The 12,541-nt window shown below is 41.0% G+C and overlaps 1 protein-coding gene across 3 annotated transcripts in view; it reads left to right on the forward strand.

Moving 5' to 3' along the window:
- Positions 1-12,541, forward strand: part of CHID1 (chitinase domain containing 1) — a 276,364-nt gene that overhangs the window by 110,795 nt on the left and 153,028 nt on the right. For all 3 annotated transcript variants that reach the window (XM_072118163.1, XM_072118165.1, XM_072118164.1), the window contains exon 10: positions 2,707-2,862. In XM_072118163.1, the coding sequence (XP_071974264.1) occupies positions 2,707-2,862 (156 nt within the window). The remainder of the gene's footprint in view (positions 1-2,706; positions 2,863-12,541) is intronic.

The raw sequence follows: 12,541 nt of genomic DNA on the forward strand, positions 1-12,541 counted from the left end.
CGACCCGTGACGTGCTATTACGTCACGGGTCGTGAAAGGGTTAATTTGGGATTTAACATGTTTAATTTTTAATGCATTTTGAAACCTATTACAACCGCTGTGGAGAGTTGATTTTCCTAATTACATTACTGTTAACATTTGAATTTACAAAAGCATAGTAAACACAATGTTAACACATGCGTTAACGTGGCGTTTATATTGCGTTTTGTTAATGCAAATGTTAACAGTAATGAAATAAGGCAAATCACCTCTCCTCAGCTTTTGTAATTAGTTTCAAAATGCATTAAAAACGCAATTAAACTTCTACATGTGACCTCAACCTTAGAAGTAACCAATTAAGAAAAAATGCAGACATTTAAAAATTTTGACACGAGGTTACTGTGCAAAATGTTAAACAGTTAAAACATGTGAAATAATTCCAATTTACATGTTAAAATCGGGTCCATGAAAAAAAAGCTTCCTTTGCACCTGCCCTGGACCATCTCTGTTATAAGATTTGTATTGTAGCGCAGCCACACAACACATTCATCTGCATAAAGAGGTAACACCGCACTCCATGTGAGCAGGGATGTATATCATAAGCTGCTGCGCACTCTGGTAGGCAGGAAATAAATCCTGATTGTAGACACTAGCATAGAGTTTAGGGTGAGTAACCAGTATAATTGTCGCACTGCTTATTTCATTGACCAGCGCTTCTTATTTCAAACCCAATAGTTTATAGTTTTTTTCTTAAAAATATTTATAACATATACATATTAATTCTCATATAAAGTTGGATAAAAGGTTGAACGACGCGTTTCGGGGAGAATTTACCCCTTCTTCAGGTCCAAGGTGTGATTGGAATGGAATGAACCTGTATGTAAGATGTTGTTACACTATTTAGTACTATTGCACTGAGTGCTGGTGAGCAGGAATAACCTGCATGATCTGCAGGGAATGTTAACCTTCTCGGTGTCTTGTCAATGGTGATGATTTGTCAATTCCGGGCCGGCTGCAACTTTATATGAGAATTACAATGTATATGTAATATTTTTAAGAAGAAAACTATATACAGGCAGTCCCCGGGTTACATACAAGATAGGGTCCATAGGTTTGTTCTTAAGTCGAATTTGTATGCAAGTCAAAACTGTATATTTTATCATTGTAGATCCAGACATTTTTATTTTTTTTGCCCCAGTGACTATTGGAGTTTCAAAATGTTTTGCTGTAATTGGAGCAAGGATTATCACTAAAGCTTCATCCACTAAACAGCCAACCCCATAGTACAGGCAGTCCCCGGGTTACGTACAAGATAGGTTCCTTAGGTTTGTTCTTAAGTTGACTTTGTATGTAGGTCGAAACTGTATGTTTTATAATTGTAGTTCCAGAAAACATTTTTTTTGCTCCAGTTACAATTGGAGTTTCAAATTATTTTGCTGTAATGTGACCAGGGATTATCAACAAAGCTTCATTACAGACACCTTACAGCTGATCATTACAGTCTGGGACTATAGTAAAGCATCCAGAGAGCTTCACCAGAGGTCACAGTGGGCAGAGGGGTCAGTCTTTAACTAGGGGTCGTCTGTAAGTCGAGTGTCCTTAATTAGAGGATCGCCTGTACTATTTTGTGTGAAATGAGAAGCGCTGGTCTATGAAATAAGCAGCGTGACAATTATACTGGTTACTCACCCTAAACTCTATGCTTGTGACAACACGTTCATGGCGGCCTCATTGCACCATGACTGTGTTTAAAAGGAGTCAAAGGGGGCTGTGAGCTAGACGCAGTTTGTGTGGCAGGATTGTTCTCTCTGTATACTCCTTTATGTTTTAGTTTGCTTTAGTTTCCTGTTTTACAACATCTCAAATTCATTAATACAGAAACACACACATGAAAAAGTACCATAGGTATACAAGCCAAGCTTCATGTTATCTAGCACTGCTGGACTGAAGCATTATGATGGGGAAACAATTGGTGATCTGTTCTCAGAGAAAAGCTGTATACTGAAAGTTCAACCATTCATCGAAGCTGACTGGTCATGAGGCAAGTCCTCTACATCTGGAAATTGTTAGAGATGTTGCCCGTGAGGTTACTGCATTGCCACCAACCCAAGTCAGTGTAGGGAGATTTATTAAAGTGTTTGCGCCAGTTTTCCATCTGTGCACTGAAAAGAACATGCAAATTGCTTTTACATGTATTTATAAAGTGTTTGCAGCTGTTCTGTGTCTGTCAAGACAGAAAAATGTGCACCTAACAGGGAGTGTTTCTACTTAGTCGGAGTTTGTACCACATGTATTACTGACGTGCATTCTGCAGCATGAAGAAAGTGCACCAAAAAAACATTTGTGTTGAAAACAGTTTTTTTGGTTCACATGTGTTTTGCATAATTACATTTTATTAAAGTCATAGTTCTAAGGTTGTATTCCAATAAATATTTTTTTATGTTCTACCTAAATAACTGAACTAATATTGAATCATAATGGTGATAAAAACCCCTTATTATTACTATAAATTTATCGAGTATATGAGCATCGGATTTAGGGAAATTTAGGAGACAGTCATTTTGTTTACCGACTCCACAGCCCTGGAATAAACCATCTGTAGCAGAATAAAAATTAAAATAAAATCTTCAATATAGAGGCAGAATAGTATCTTAGGGCCAAACAGATCCAGTTTGTTTTAACTCCACTTGATATCTCAAAGTTGTTTGCTTTTTTTGCCACTTCTAGGCCAGGTCCCAATTCCCCCATTTCATGGGTCCAGGCATGTGTGCAGATCTTAGATCCTGAATCAAAATGGAGAAAGAAGATCCTCCTCGGGTTGCACTTCTATGGGATGGACTATTCTGCTCTTGGTGCATCTGGTGAGCCCATTCTGGGGAGCAGGTAAGAAAGGAATTTCTTCAAACGTTAATATGCAGTTTTGACCCCTTAAAATTTTTGACAGTGATCTGTGAGGGGTGTGACCGAGGGCGATTTTCCTTGTGGGGAAATTGGGAAAGTAATAGTGGTGCAATGTTCTGGCTTCTCAACACTTTCCTTGTATAGTGTACTCGTAGTGAAACGCCTAAGTCTAGATAAAGGCCAAACCCTGTGATCCTTGAAATCACAATATTTGGTGATTTAAATACTATTTTGTACAGATATCGCAATCATCAGAGGAGGCGTGTGGAAAGTGCTGTACCCATCATCTGTCTAGCAGTAGTTTGAGAGATCACGCTTCCCTTCTGGCTTATTCAGACAAGATTTCTTTCACATCGAGATGCAGTCAGTGATTTTTGCTGATGTCCTACTGACCCATTTATTTTCTGTAGGCTTATTCTTACATCCGTTTTTTGCATGGATCTTATGCACTCTTTCACTTTTACCATAGAAGTCCATAGGTCGTCTTTGGAAGTCTAAGATATAGCTCGCTGACCTGGTATTTTGATATCCAATTCTTGGCTACTATAAACAGATACCGACGTACAACTGACCTACCGATTATGCCGTCTGAATAAAGATTTTCCCAAAATCTCGTTCCCTCAAATGAATGTTGTGACTGCAACTCCATTGTTAATAGGGCATCTAGAACCAATTAATGGAACAGGGCGTATACTTAACCTGTCACAATATTTATTTGAGGGCACGGGAGAGAAAATTTTGGACTAACACAGCAGTCAAGTACAGCAGTCTTTATCTCCAGCAGTGCCATACAATGATTGAATCGGGCGGTAGTTTGTCTTCTCTCCCTGTCACTTCATTCATTTAGCTGAACATACCCCTTGTTCTTGTGATCGGTGGAGGTCCTGTGGTAGATATGGAGGTATTCCAGTGATAGAGAAGAACATTAAATCTTGGAACACCCTAGATTTAATAGTCTCAGATTTGAAAAAGATGACTAGTTCCTTCCATAAACATGTAATACTGTACATGGTATTGCAGGCTGACACCCAAGGCCAATCATAGCCATGGCTATTTGCTAGGGGCATCAATTTGCCAGGTTGGCTGTTGCCAATCCAGCAGTGTGATGGGGGGGGGGTGCGGCCGAACTCCGAATGGCAATATCAGGTCTGCTCATCTCTAATCATTACCTCAGCGATCACTGAGAGCAGAGAATGGGCGGGAAGAGCTGTAACTGACAACTGAGGGCTCATGGGACTTGTAGTATTCTGTTTCGACCATCTTGAAGATAACTCTTAATAATACTGAAAAGACACTCACTGCTCACCAACCACTTCCCATGGGTTTTCAAAACAGCTGAACTCCATGTAATGATGCAGTATGCAACGGGGTCATCACTGGTGAAATCAGAGCAAGAGATTTATTTGTAAACGAAGAAGGGATTCTGGCACCATGACTACAACTTTTGTTGGTCTTTTATTGGTTCATGCTAGTAACATGTTGCAGTCACCATCCTACCAAATGTGATGCATTTTGGTCAAGATATAAAACACCTTTAGGGTCCCATAAAATTTAGTGAATCATAAAGCGAAATGTTTAAGCTCCATTTTGTAGTTAATGACATTGAGTTTTGTTGTATTAGTTCATTTATAGCATTATGTGGTTTTGTATCAGACGTTACTATTACTGCAATACCCCCTTAAACAAAATGATCTTGCCCATCCTCCTTGCATGGAAAGCTTCACATCCTGTTACTATAATTGTTTTACTTACCGTATTCATATCTTGGAAGAAATCAGCATTGCCCCAACACAAAACTATTTGGGAGGATCAAATTCCCGTTATCTGATTCAAAAATGTTGCTTTTAAGAATTACTGTGCAAAGGAAAGATTGCACCGCTACTTTGTGTATTGTAGATGGCAGTGAGTACTGAAGACCTTGCTATTTGTCAGTCCGGCTGATATAAATTGTAGTATGATGCAAAAATCCACAATGCACATTGTATACACAAACGGTAAGTGCTCCCTCAGTGCTCGCTATATACATGTCATAAATATAGCCGCCTCCAGAAGTAGTTTTCATAGCAGCATTGAGATGTTTACAGAAATAATGGTATGCAATATTTACAATACCTGCTGATGGTCCATTATCCGCAGCATTGCTATTGTTGTGGAGGCATCTTTGTCAGATTTCTTGTATATATATATATATATATATATATATATATATACATACATATATATGAAGGTAGGTATTGTATGTCTATGACTTTTTCTCTAGGAATGTAGCCTTTTAAAATTGTCCTTATAGCCCAGGTTATTCCTCACATTATTTTTACGTTGACCATTACGCACCTTGCACACAAACATAGACCATTACTCATAGCAAGTATTATATAACCCTGATACCTCTTACAACTTCCATGTATAGTACATTCAGCGCAGGCTACAATAACATTAGATTTATTGAGATTATGCCAACTTATCTTGTACTTATGTAAAGTTACAGCCAGTATTGTACTTCAGAGCTGAATTCATAATTCTGCTTTTTAGAAGACGCTTCCATTAGATACTGATAAAGTTATCAGTAGAATACCTGATGTATAAATAATACTTTTCTGGATGCAAGATTTCAGCTTTGTCTGCGGAAATCTCAATACCCCCCCTGAGACTATATATTATTTAATAATAATATATAACCTCATGTTCAACTTGTTTCCAGAGCTAGAACACGCATGCATTTCTATGGGCTCATATACACGGCCATGATTTTTGCGGCCTCTTGTAGGAGTCAACTCACAAATCGTAGCGCAAATCCTGATTCTATTGTCATTGGTGCGAGTAGACCCGAAAAAGCCATAACACATGGTCAGCAAACAAAGGACCAGGGGTACAGGTGGCCTGAGCTTGGATACAAGCTGTGACTTAATATAATGGGTTAAACAATCCCTACCCAATCCCTATAGTTTGTGGTCTATGGTCAGACCTGATGTAACATGCAGAATGACATTTATTGTCAGGTTTTATTGCATCTGACCCAGTGCAGCCTGCTATGACATATTGTATATGTTCGCCAGAGGCTGATAACAAGCCCCTGGTTATGACAGGTTTTCCCTGAGCGTCTGCTTCTATTATACTGACTATATTTAGCCTACACATATGACACTAATAAAGTTCGAGAGGGTTTCCACCTTTCCCCAAGCTTGCCAGGTGACAAATATATGCCGCCACCATATGCCATACAACATGATTTTCTACTAGATTGTGATCCCTGGTTACATGGTTGTCCTCTTATAGTAATAGGGTTATGGTCATGCATTATGGATCCAGTCTCAGGATACCGGCCTGGAAGGCAACTGCTACCATATGAGCATCCTTTTCAGGAGGATCTAGCATGTCCTTGCAACCTATTCATGTCATTGAGTGTTGTGTAATACTTCAGTTCACCTGTGGGAGTGCTGCTGAGAAATTGTTCACTTGCTGCTGTTTCCTCCCTTCTTTCCTTCCCTCCCATGAGCTTTTAGCCGGGAAACCCTTTTAACAGACCTTAAGATGAAAAATTATCAGTATTGTGCAATTTAAAGGAAATCTACCATCAAAATCAAGCATGATAAATGTTAATGAGCCAGAAGGGCTTTTGGTGGGGGTATCTGTACCCTTTGTGCTGTAGCTTCATGGGCTGTTAGACTGTGCCGGAGCACTCCCCACCACCCTCTCATAGTGTCACATTACATTATACAGAGGGTGTGGGTGAAGGATTAGACAGTGTATAAGCCTGGGAAGCCAGAGCCCTTCTGGTTCATTAGCAGGATTTTAAAGTTGATTTTAGAAGGAGGGAGACAATGGATAACAAATATAAGAAGATTACCACAGTCACGGTGCCTGGGTCTATGAATAAGTGCCCCTGGTTTATCATGGTGGAGTGGAGCCATGGAGACGACATAAGCTAAGGTATAATAGAAATATTTTAGCCTGTTCTGTACATTTCACAACTCATGGATTTTGTTACTAATAAGTGATGCAAAAAACTGATGAAATGACCAAGATCTTGATGGGTTCTAACCTGACTGATACCCGGTTACACCCAAGTTACCTGATCCCTCTGTCACATGCAAGAAATACATTCTCAAATGTAATAATGTAAATGGAACGAGGATGTTATGTTATTCTTTACATCATTCTAAAATCTTTTGTATATTTTGACATTGAAAATGGGTCTATATTGGTTTCATTGTGTGGCTGCCAGTGTTGTGGAAAACAAAATCAATGGGGCTTATTTACTAAGGGTCCGTGGATCGCATTTCCGTCGGACTGTTCATGGTATTTGGGATTTACGCCGCTTTGACAGGTATTTAGAAGGGGATTGTGTTGCAGGTGATCGGATTTTGGCCCAGCGACGCCGGCTTTCATGCGACAGAAATGGGGGCGTCAGACGATCCGACTGATTTGAACTGAGCGTGGAATTTAAGATTAAAATTGTGCCACAACCAATGCGCTTACATGCACCAAGAAGAAGATGGTGATCTCCGGGTGGACCTGAGCGGGGAAGCGACACATGCAGGATATTGGGCGCACAATGTTAGGGAATCGTGGCACAGTGCATTGTTGTCAGTGCAGTTGTTGTTTATAATAATATTTAAAAATTATGCTAATGAATCAGAGGGACTATGGGCTTGGTATCAGTGCTGCAGCGTCACAGGCTGTTTTATAGGAAATAAAAGGGGCAGGGGATGGTGAGAATGAAGCAGTGTAGCAACAGCTTTATGAAGCCAGGGTATTCTCATGGCCCTTGTGGCTCATTAGCATAATTATACTAATTGATTTTAGAAGGAAGGAGGCCATGGATAACAAATATAAGAAAATTGCCACAGTCAGAGTTCTTGGATCTATGAATAAGTGCCCCTCACTCATATAAATGAGATGACCACTGCAGGCAAAACTTTTTAATAGAATCATTGCATTATTAGACCTTGTGGCCAGAGTTAAAATTTCAGGATATAGCCGTATTTAATTCTGCTGAAGGGGAAGCATATGGGGGAAATAAAAGAAGCTGTTTAATTACCTCTCTGGTGGGGGTTCCTGGCTCCCACCTCCATGTATGTCTTCTTACAATGATGCTGCTGCGGGAAAATGTAGTGAATAATCAGTTTGTAAGTTGGTGGTGGCGACCAATAGACTAGACTAGAGCATGAGAGGGTTTCTAATGTGGATGGACGTGGACATTTGTGCTTTACAGATTTGTAGTTCTGCTAATGTAAATTTAAAGAGAAAAATTCTAATGCACAAATGTAAAAGACCCAGGTGTTTCCATGTAATAGATGCACAATTTTAACAGGCTGTATCATTAATATATATACACTCGGTGCATAGAACAGCATGCACACCGAACAGAAAAAAGGATCTCTTGTCAGACAGTGGAGGAGATAATTAGACATGTTAATTGAAGGGATTTCTGATGACTCCTAATTAAGGACAGACTCTAGCCGAAGCCATAGTTTTTAGACGAAATTAAGTTAATGAAATGAAAAGAATCCGATGTTGCTTTTAAACTTTTTAATCCCATAATTCTTCACTGTCAAGGATCTTTAAACTTTCTGAATAGAATAATATTGAAATGTTGTTGACGTCGTCCTGAATTAAGTCCACCCTGTGCAGAAGCTATTTGTTTTCTATGTTAAGTCACTGGTGACAATGGCAGAATATGCAGTCGGTGTCCGGTCGGTAAAAGTCCAAAATTGTTTTGCATTGTCACCCAGAGTTATTGATGGCTGACCCTGTGGTACTCGAAAAGATGATCATAAAGGATCCTATTGTTAGATCATGATTGTTAGAAATGACCTCTATATCCACATATCATATATTCCAGACCGGAGTGGTCATTGACTCCACCAGGACAACACTCTATCTCGGACTATCAGTTGTAAAGCTAGGGTAACTATTAAATGGACCATGGGTGAACTAATGTGATTATTCTGCAGCTTGTGACCTAAACTAAAAGAAGAAATGAATACAGTAGCAGGTCCCCAAAAAACAACATTCAATATTGTATTTCTAAATATATAGGATGTGGGTAAGACCATTTAATATACGGTAGTACACAGACCACAGGGTGAAATCCATTTAGTAGAAAAAAGAGTTATACAAGTTAATGAATTCATTATCTCCTTTACAAAAGATATGGGATAACAAGGAGATCAATAAGGATGCCAATGCTGGGATTCCCACAGATCATGGGAATGGGATCACAAGAATGTGGAACAGAGGCCTCATTCTCATTAATGGGGTGAGCCAGAGGTCGCATTAATGCCTCACCACGCGTCATAGACGCGTGATGAGGCGCAATTACCCCCTAAAATAATTGCCATGCGTAAAAGAACGCATGGCAATTGTTCCCTGTAGCGTGCAGGCTGAGCAGCCTGGTGCGCGCTGCAAAAGAGGGAAATGTTAGTAGCGGGATAGCAGCCCGCACCGGGCCGCTCAGCAGGCCACGTGGCTTGGAGACATGTGGACAGCAGGGCTGCGGCTCCTCGGACTGTAGGATTCTGGCAGGACCGGAGACCAGTGCCAGGTGAGTGCGAGGCGCACCTGTGTAGTACACCGCGCTCACTGCACTCTTTGTAGTGAGTGTGCTGTGTGTGCTCTGTGTGTGTGTAGTGAGCGTGCTGTTCTGTGTGTGTGTGTGTGTGTGGTGCTGTTCTTTGTGTGTGTGTGTGTGTGTAGTGAGCGTGCTGTTCTGTGTGTGTGTAGTGAGCGTGCTGTTCTGTGTGTGTGTGTAGTGAGCGTCCTGTTCTGTGTGTGTGTAGTGAGCGTGCTGTTCTGTGTGTGTGTGTGTGTAGTGAGCGTGCTGTTCTGTGTGTGTGTGTGTGTAGTGTGCGTGCTGTTCTGTGTGTGGTGAGCGTGCTGTTCTGTGTGTGTGTGGTGAGCGTGCTGTTCTGTGTGTGTGTGTGTGGTGAGCGTGCTGTTCTGTGTGTGTGTGGTGAGCGTGCTGTTCTGTGTGTGTGTGGCGCGTGCTGTTGTGTGTGTGTGTGTGTGGCGCGTGCTGTTCTGTGTGTGTGTGTGGCGCGTGCTGTTCTGTGTGTGTGGCGCGTGCTGTTCTGTGTGTGTAGTGAGCGTGCTGTTCTGTGTGTGTGTTTGTGTGTGTGTATAGTGAGCGTGCTGGTTCTGTGTGTGTGTGTGTGTGTAGTGAGCGTGCTGTTCTGTGTGTGTGTGTGTGGCGCGTGCTGTTCTGTGTGTGTAGTGAGCGTGCTGTTCTGTGTGTGTGTTTGTGTGTGTGTATAGTGAGCGTGCTGGTTCTGTGTGTGTGTATAGTGAGCGTGCTGGTTCTGTGTGTGTGTGTGTAGTGAGCGTGCTGTGCTGGTTCTGTGTGTGTGTGTGTGTAGTGAGCGTGCTGGTTGTATGTGTGTGTGTAGTGAGCGTGCTGTGCTGTTCTGTGTGTGTGTGTGTGTAGTGAGCGTGCTCTGTGTGTGTAGTGGTGTGCGATGAAGATGATTTTCATGTATAAATAGCGTCTGTTAACATTATATACAGCTAAGAGTTTTATATTTGTATTACAAAAAATGTAATACTCCTCCTCGGCTAAAAATACTCCCCAACAATAAGAGGAGGAGTATTATTACCCTTCTGTAAAAATCTTAGTGCGACCTCTGTGGTGAGCATTAGGACGAGCGTGCAGGACCATTCTAAAGCACAGGAGTGTTGGAGCAAGCACAGCAATCAGCTAGCTCGGGCACACTCACTGATGGTAAGTGGGCCACCACTCTCATAGATTTGGTTGGAGTGGCAGAGCTCATGCTCTTCCTTTTCCTCCACCCATTAGGGACTACAGGATCCCCACTCTCTGGATCGCCAAGGGTCCTATGATTATGATTGTAAGGGTCGTAGCCTTCAGACCCTCACTGATTACCTTTTGAATGGGGGATAACTTCCTTATATGGTACAACCGCTTTAATCCATGGTAATATTTAGCCCCACCAGCTTACAATTTACCGACACTGACCAGTTCTGCCGTTATTATTATATTATATTATAATAATATGATCAGAGAGTTACAGCAAATGTCTCCGCCCAACAGCTTTGAGATAACAGCTAACTCAGACTTGGCATAAAGGAGATGTTGGAAAATAAAGACACCAAGTCATATAATGTCCACAAACAGTGTCACTCCTAGTGTGTACACACAGGACTATGGATTTCTACAAACTGTGTCAAAAGGTTAGATATACTTTCAAAGGGATATTCCTATTTCGGCAAATTAATGTTATTGTTTGTACAAGCAAAAGTTATACAATTTTCCAAATTTTTTTTTTTGTACTCATTCTTCACTGTTTTTAGATCTCTGCTTGCTGTGATTCTATATAAAGCTTCTAGGTTTTACTTCTAGTGGACAGAATTCTGACCATGTTCCAGAAGAACAGAAAACTCCAGCTCCAGATGCAATGTTCCCATAAAAACTTTGATATTTATTAAAAAAAATGTAAAAAAATAGAACAGGAAATGGAAGACGGGTACAAGGGTCTGCATGAAAAGCCTATGCGTTTCAATAGGATATCTTAATCATGGCCATGATTGAGGCTTTGCCTGCAGACCCTTGTTTGGGAAAACCTACAGGCGGCAGATACCGCAGCATGGCCTGCACGTCTCTATAGTGGCGTCCAAGTATTTATTCTGACTACAATGTAGGCAGCCCCCCAGTTACATATACATTAGGTTCTCTAGGCTTGTTCTTAAGTAGAATTTGTATGTAAGTCGGAACAGGTATATTTTGTAAGTGAAACTCCAGACAAAGTTTCTATTTTGTCACTGTGAAAATTGGATTTTTATCATTTTGAGCTTTTGTGGGAACACGTATTAAACAACAATGCAGACCCATTTCATAACCCTCATTGCACAGCATCCAGAGAGCTTCACCATAGGATACTGTGGGCAGAAGAGTCATCTGTAAGTCGGGTGTTTTTAATTCGGGGACTGCCTATATTGCTACAGGCATCAGCCTTATGGGGCACTTTTTGCCTTACACTGTAGTGTTTTATTTTGTAGGATTTGGAGAACATGTGTCTGTTTCCACCCAATATTCTATAACACTAGATTCAAGTCTGAGAATGGGTTTTAAAGTAAAAACACTTTTTTTGATAATCAGCCGCTCTTGTTCTTAAGGTTTTAAAATCAGCGCACATCTGTTCTGAAAGCAGCTAAAAATAGCTACATTTCTTATATTATCGTTATTCCTCCAGTTCCAGATTAGTATTAAGAGCCACTGCGATGGCGAGGTAATTAGGTTACCTTATGCTCCGAACATAAATTCTCATTTAACGTTAGGAGATCCACGGGACGTTTCCACTTCAGTGACTTTAATGGATTGGGCTTTCTCTGGGAGATGGTATATTTTGGCAACAGAGAAAATCGACGCTGCATCACCTGCAAGGTGACTCGGCAGTAGTCAGGAGTCTATGTTCATTAATTCTGTCACTCCTGGTTTAGGAACACTGTTAGCGTGTCCTTTTGATTACACGGTAATGGAGACAGAAGGGCTACCTGTGTGATGCGTGGAGCCGTGCCATTACCATGTGGCCACGGTGGACTGGTTTCAGTTTCCATTAGTGTATCGCTCTATAGAGATCGCTGCAAAAGTATCAGTGTTATGTAACGTGACCTTGGAGCCAAGGTTCTCCCTAAATATTAGTGG

The sequence above is a fragment of the Engystomops pustulosus genome, chromosome 7 (genome assembly GCF_040894005.1).
Source record: "Engystomops pustulosus chromosome 7, aEngPut4.maternal, whole genome shotgun sequence".
Classification (NCBI taxonomy): Eukaryota; Metazoa; Chordata; class Amphibia; order Anura; family Leptodactylidae; genus Engystomops; species Engystomops pustulosus.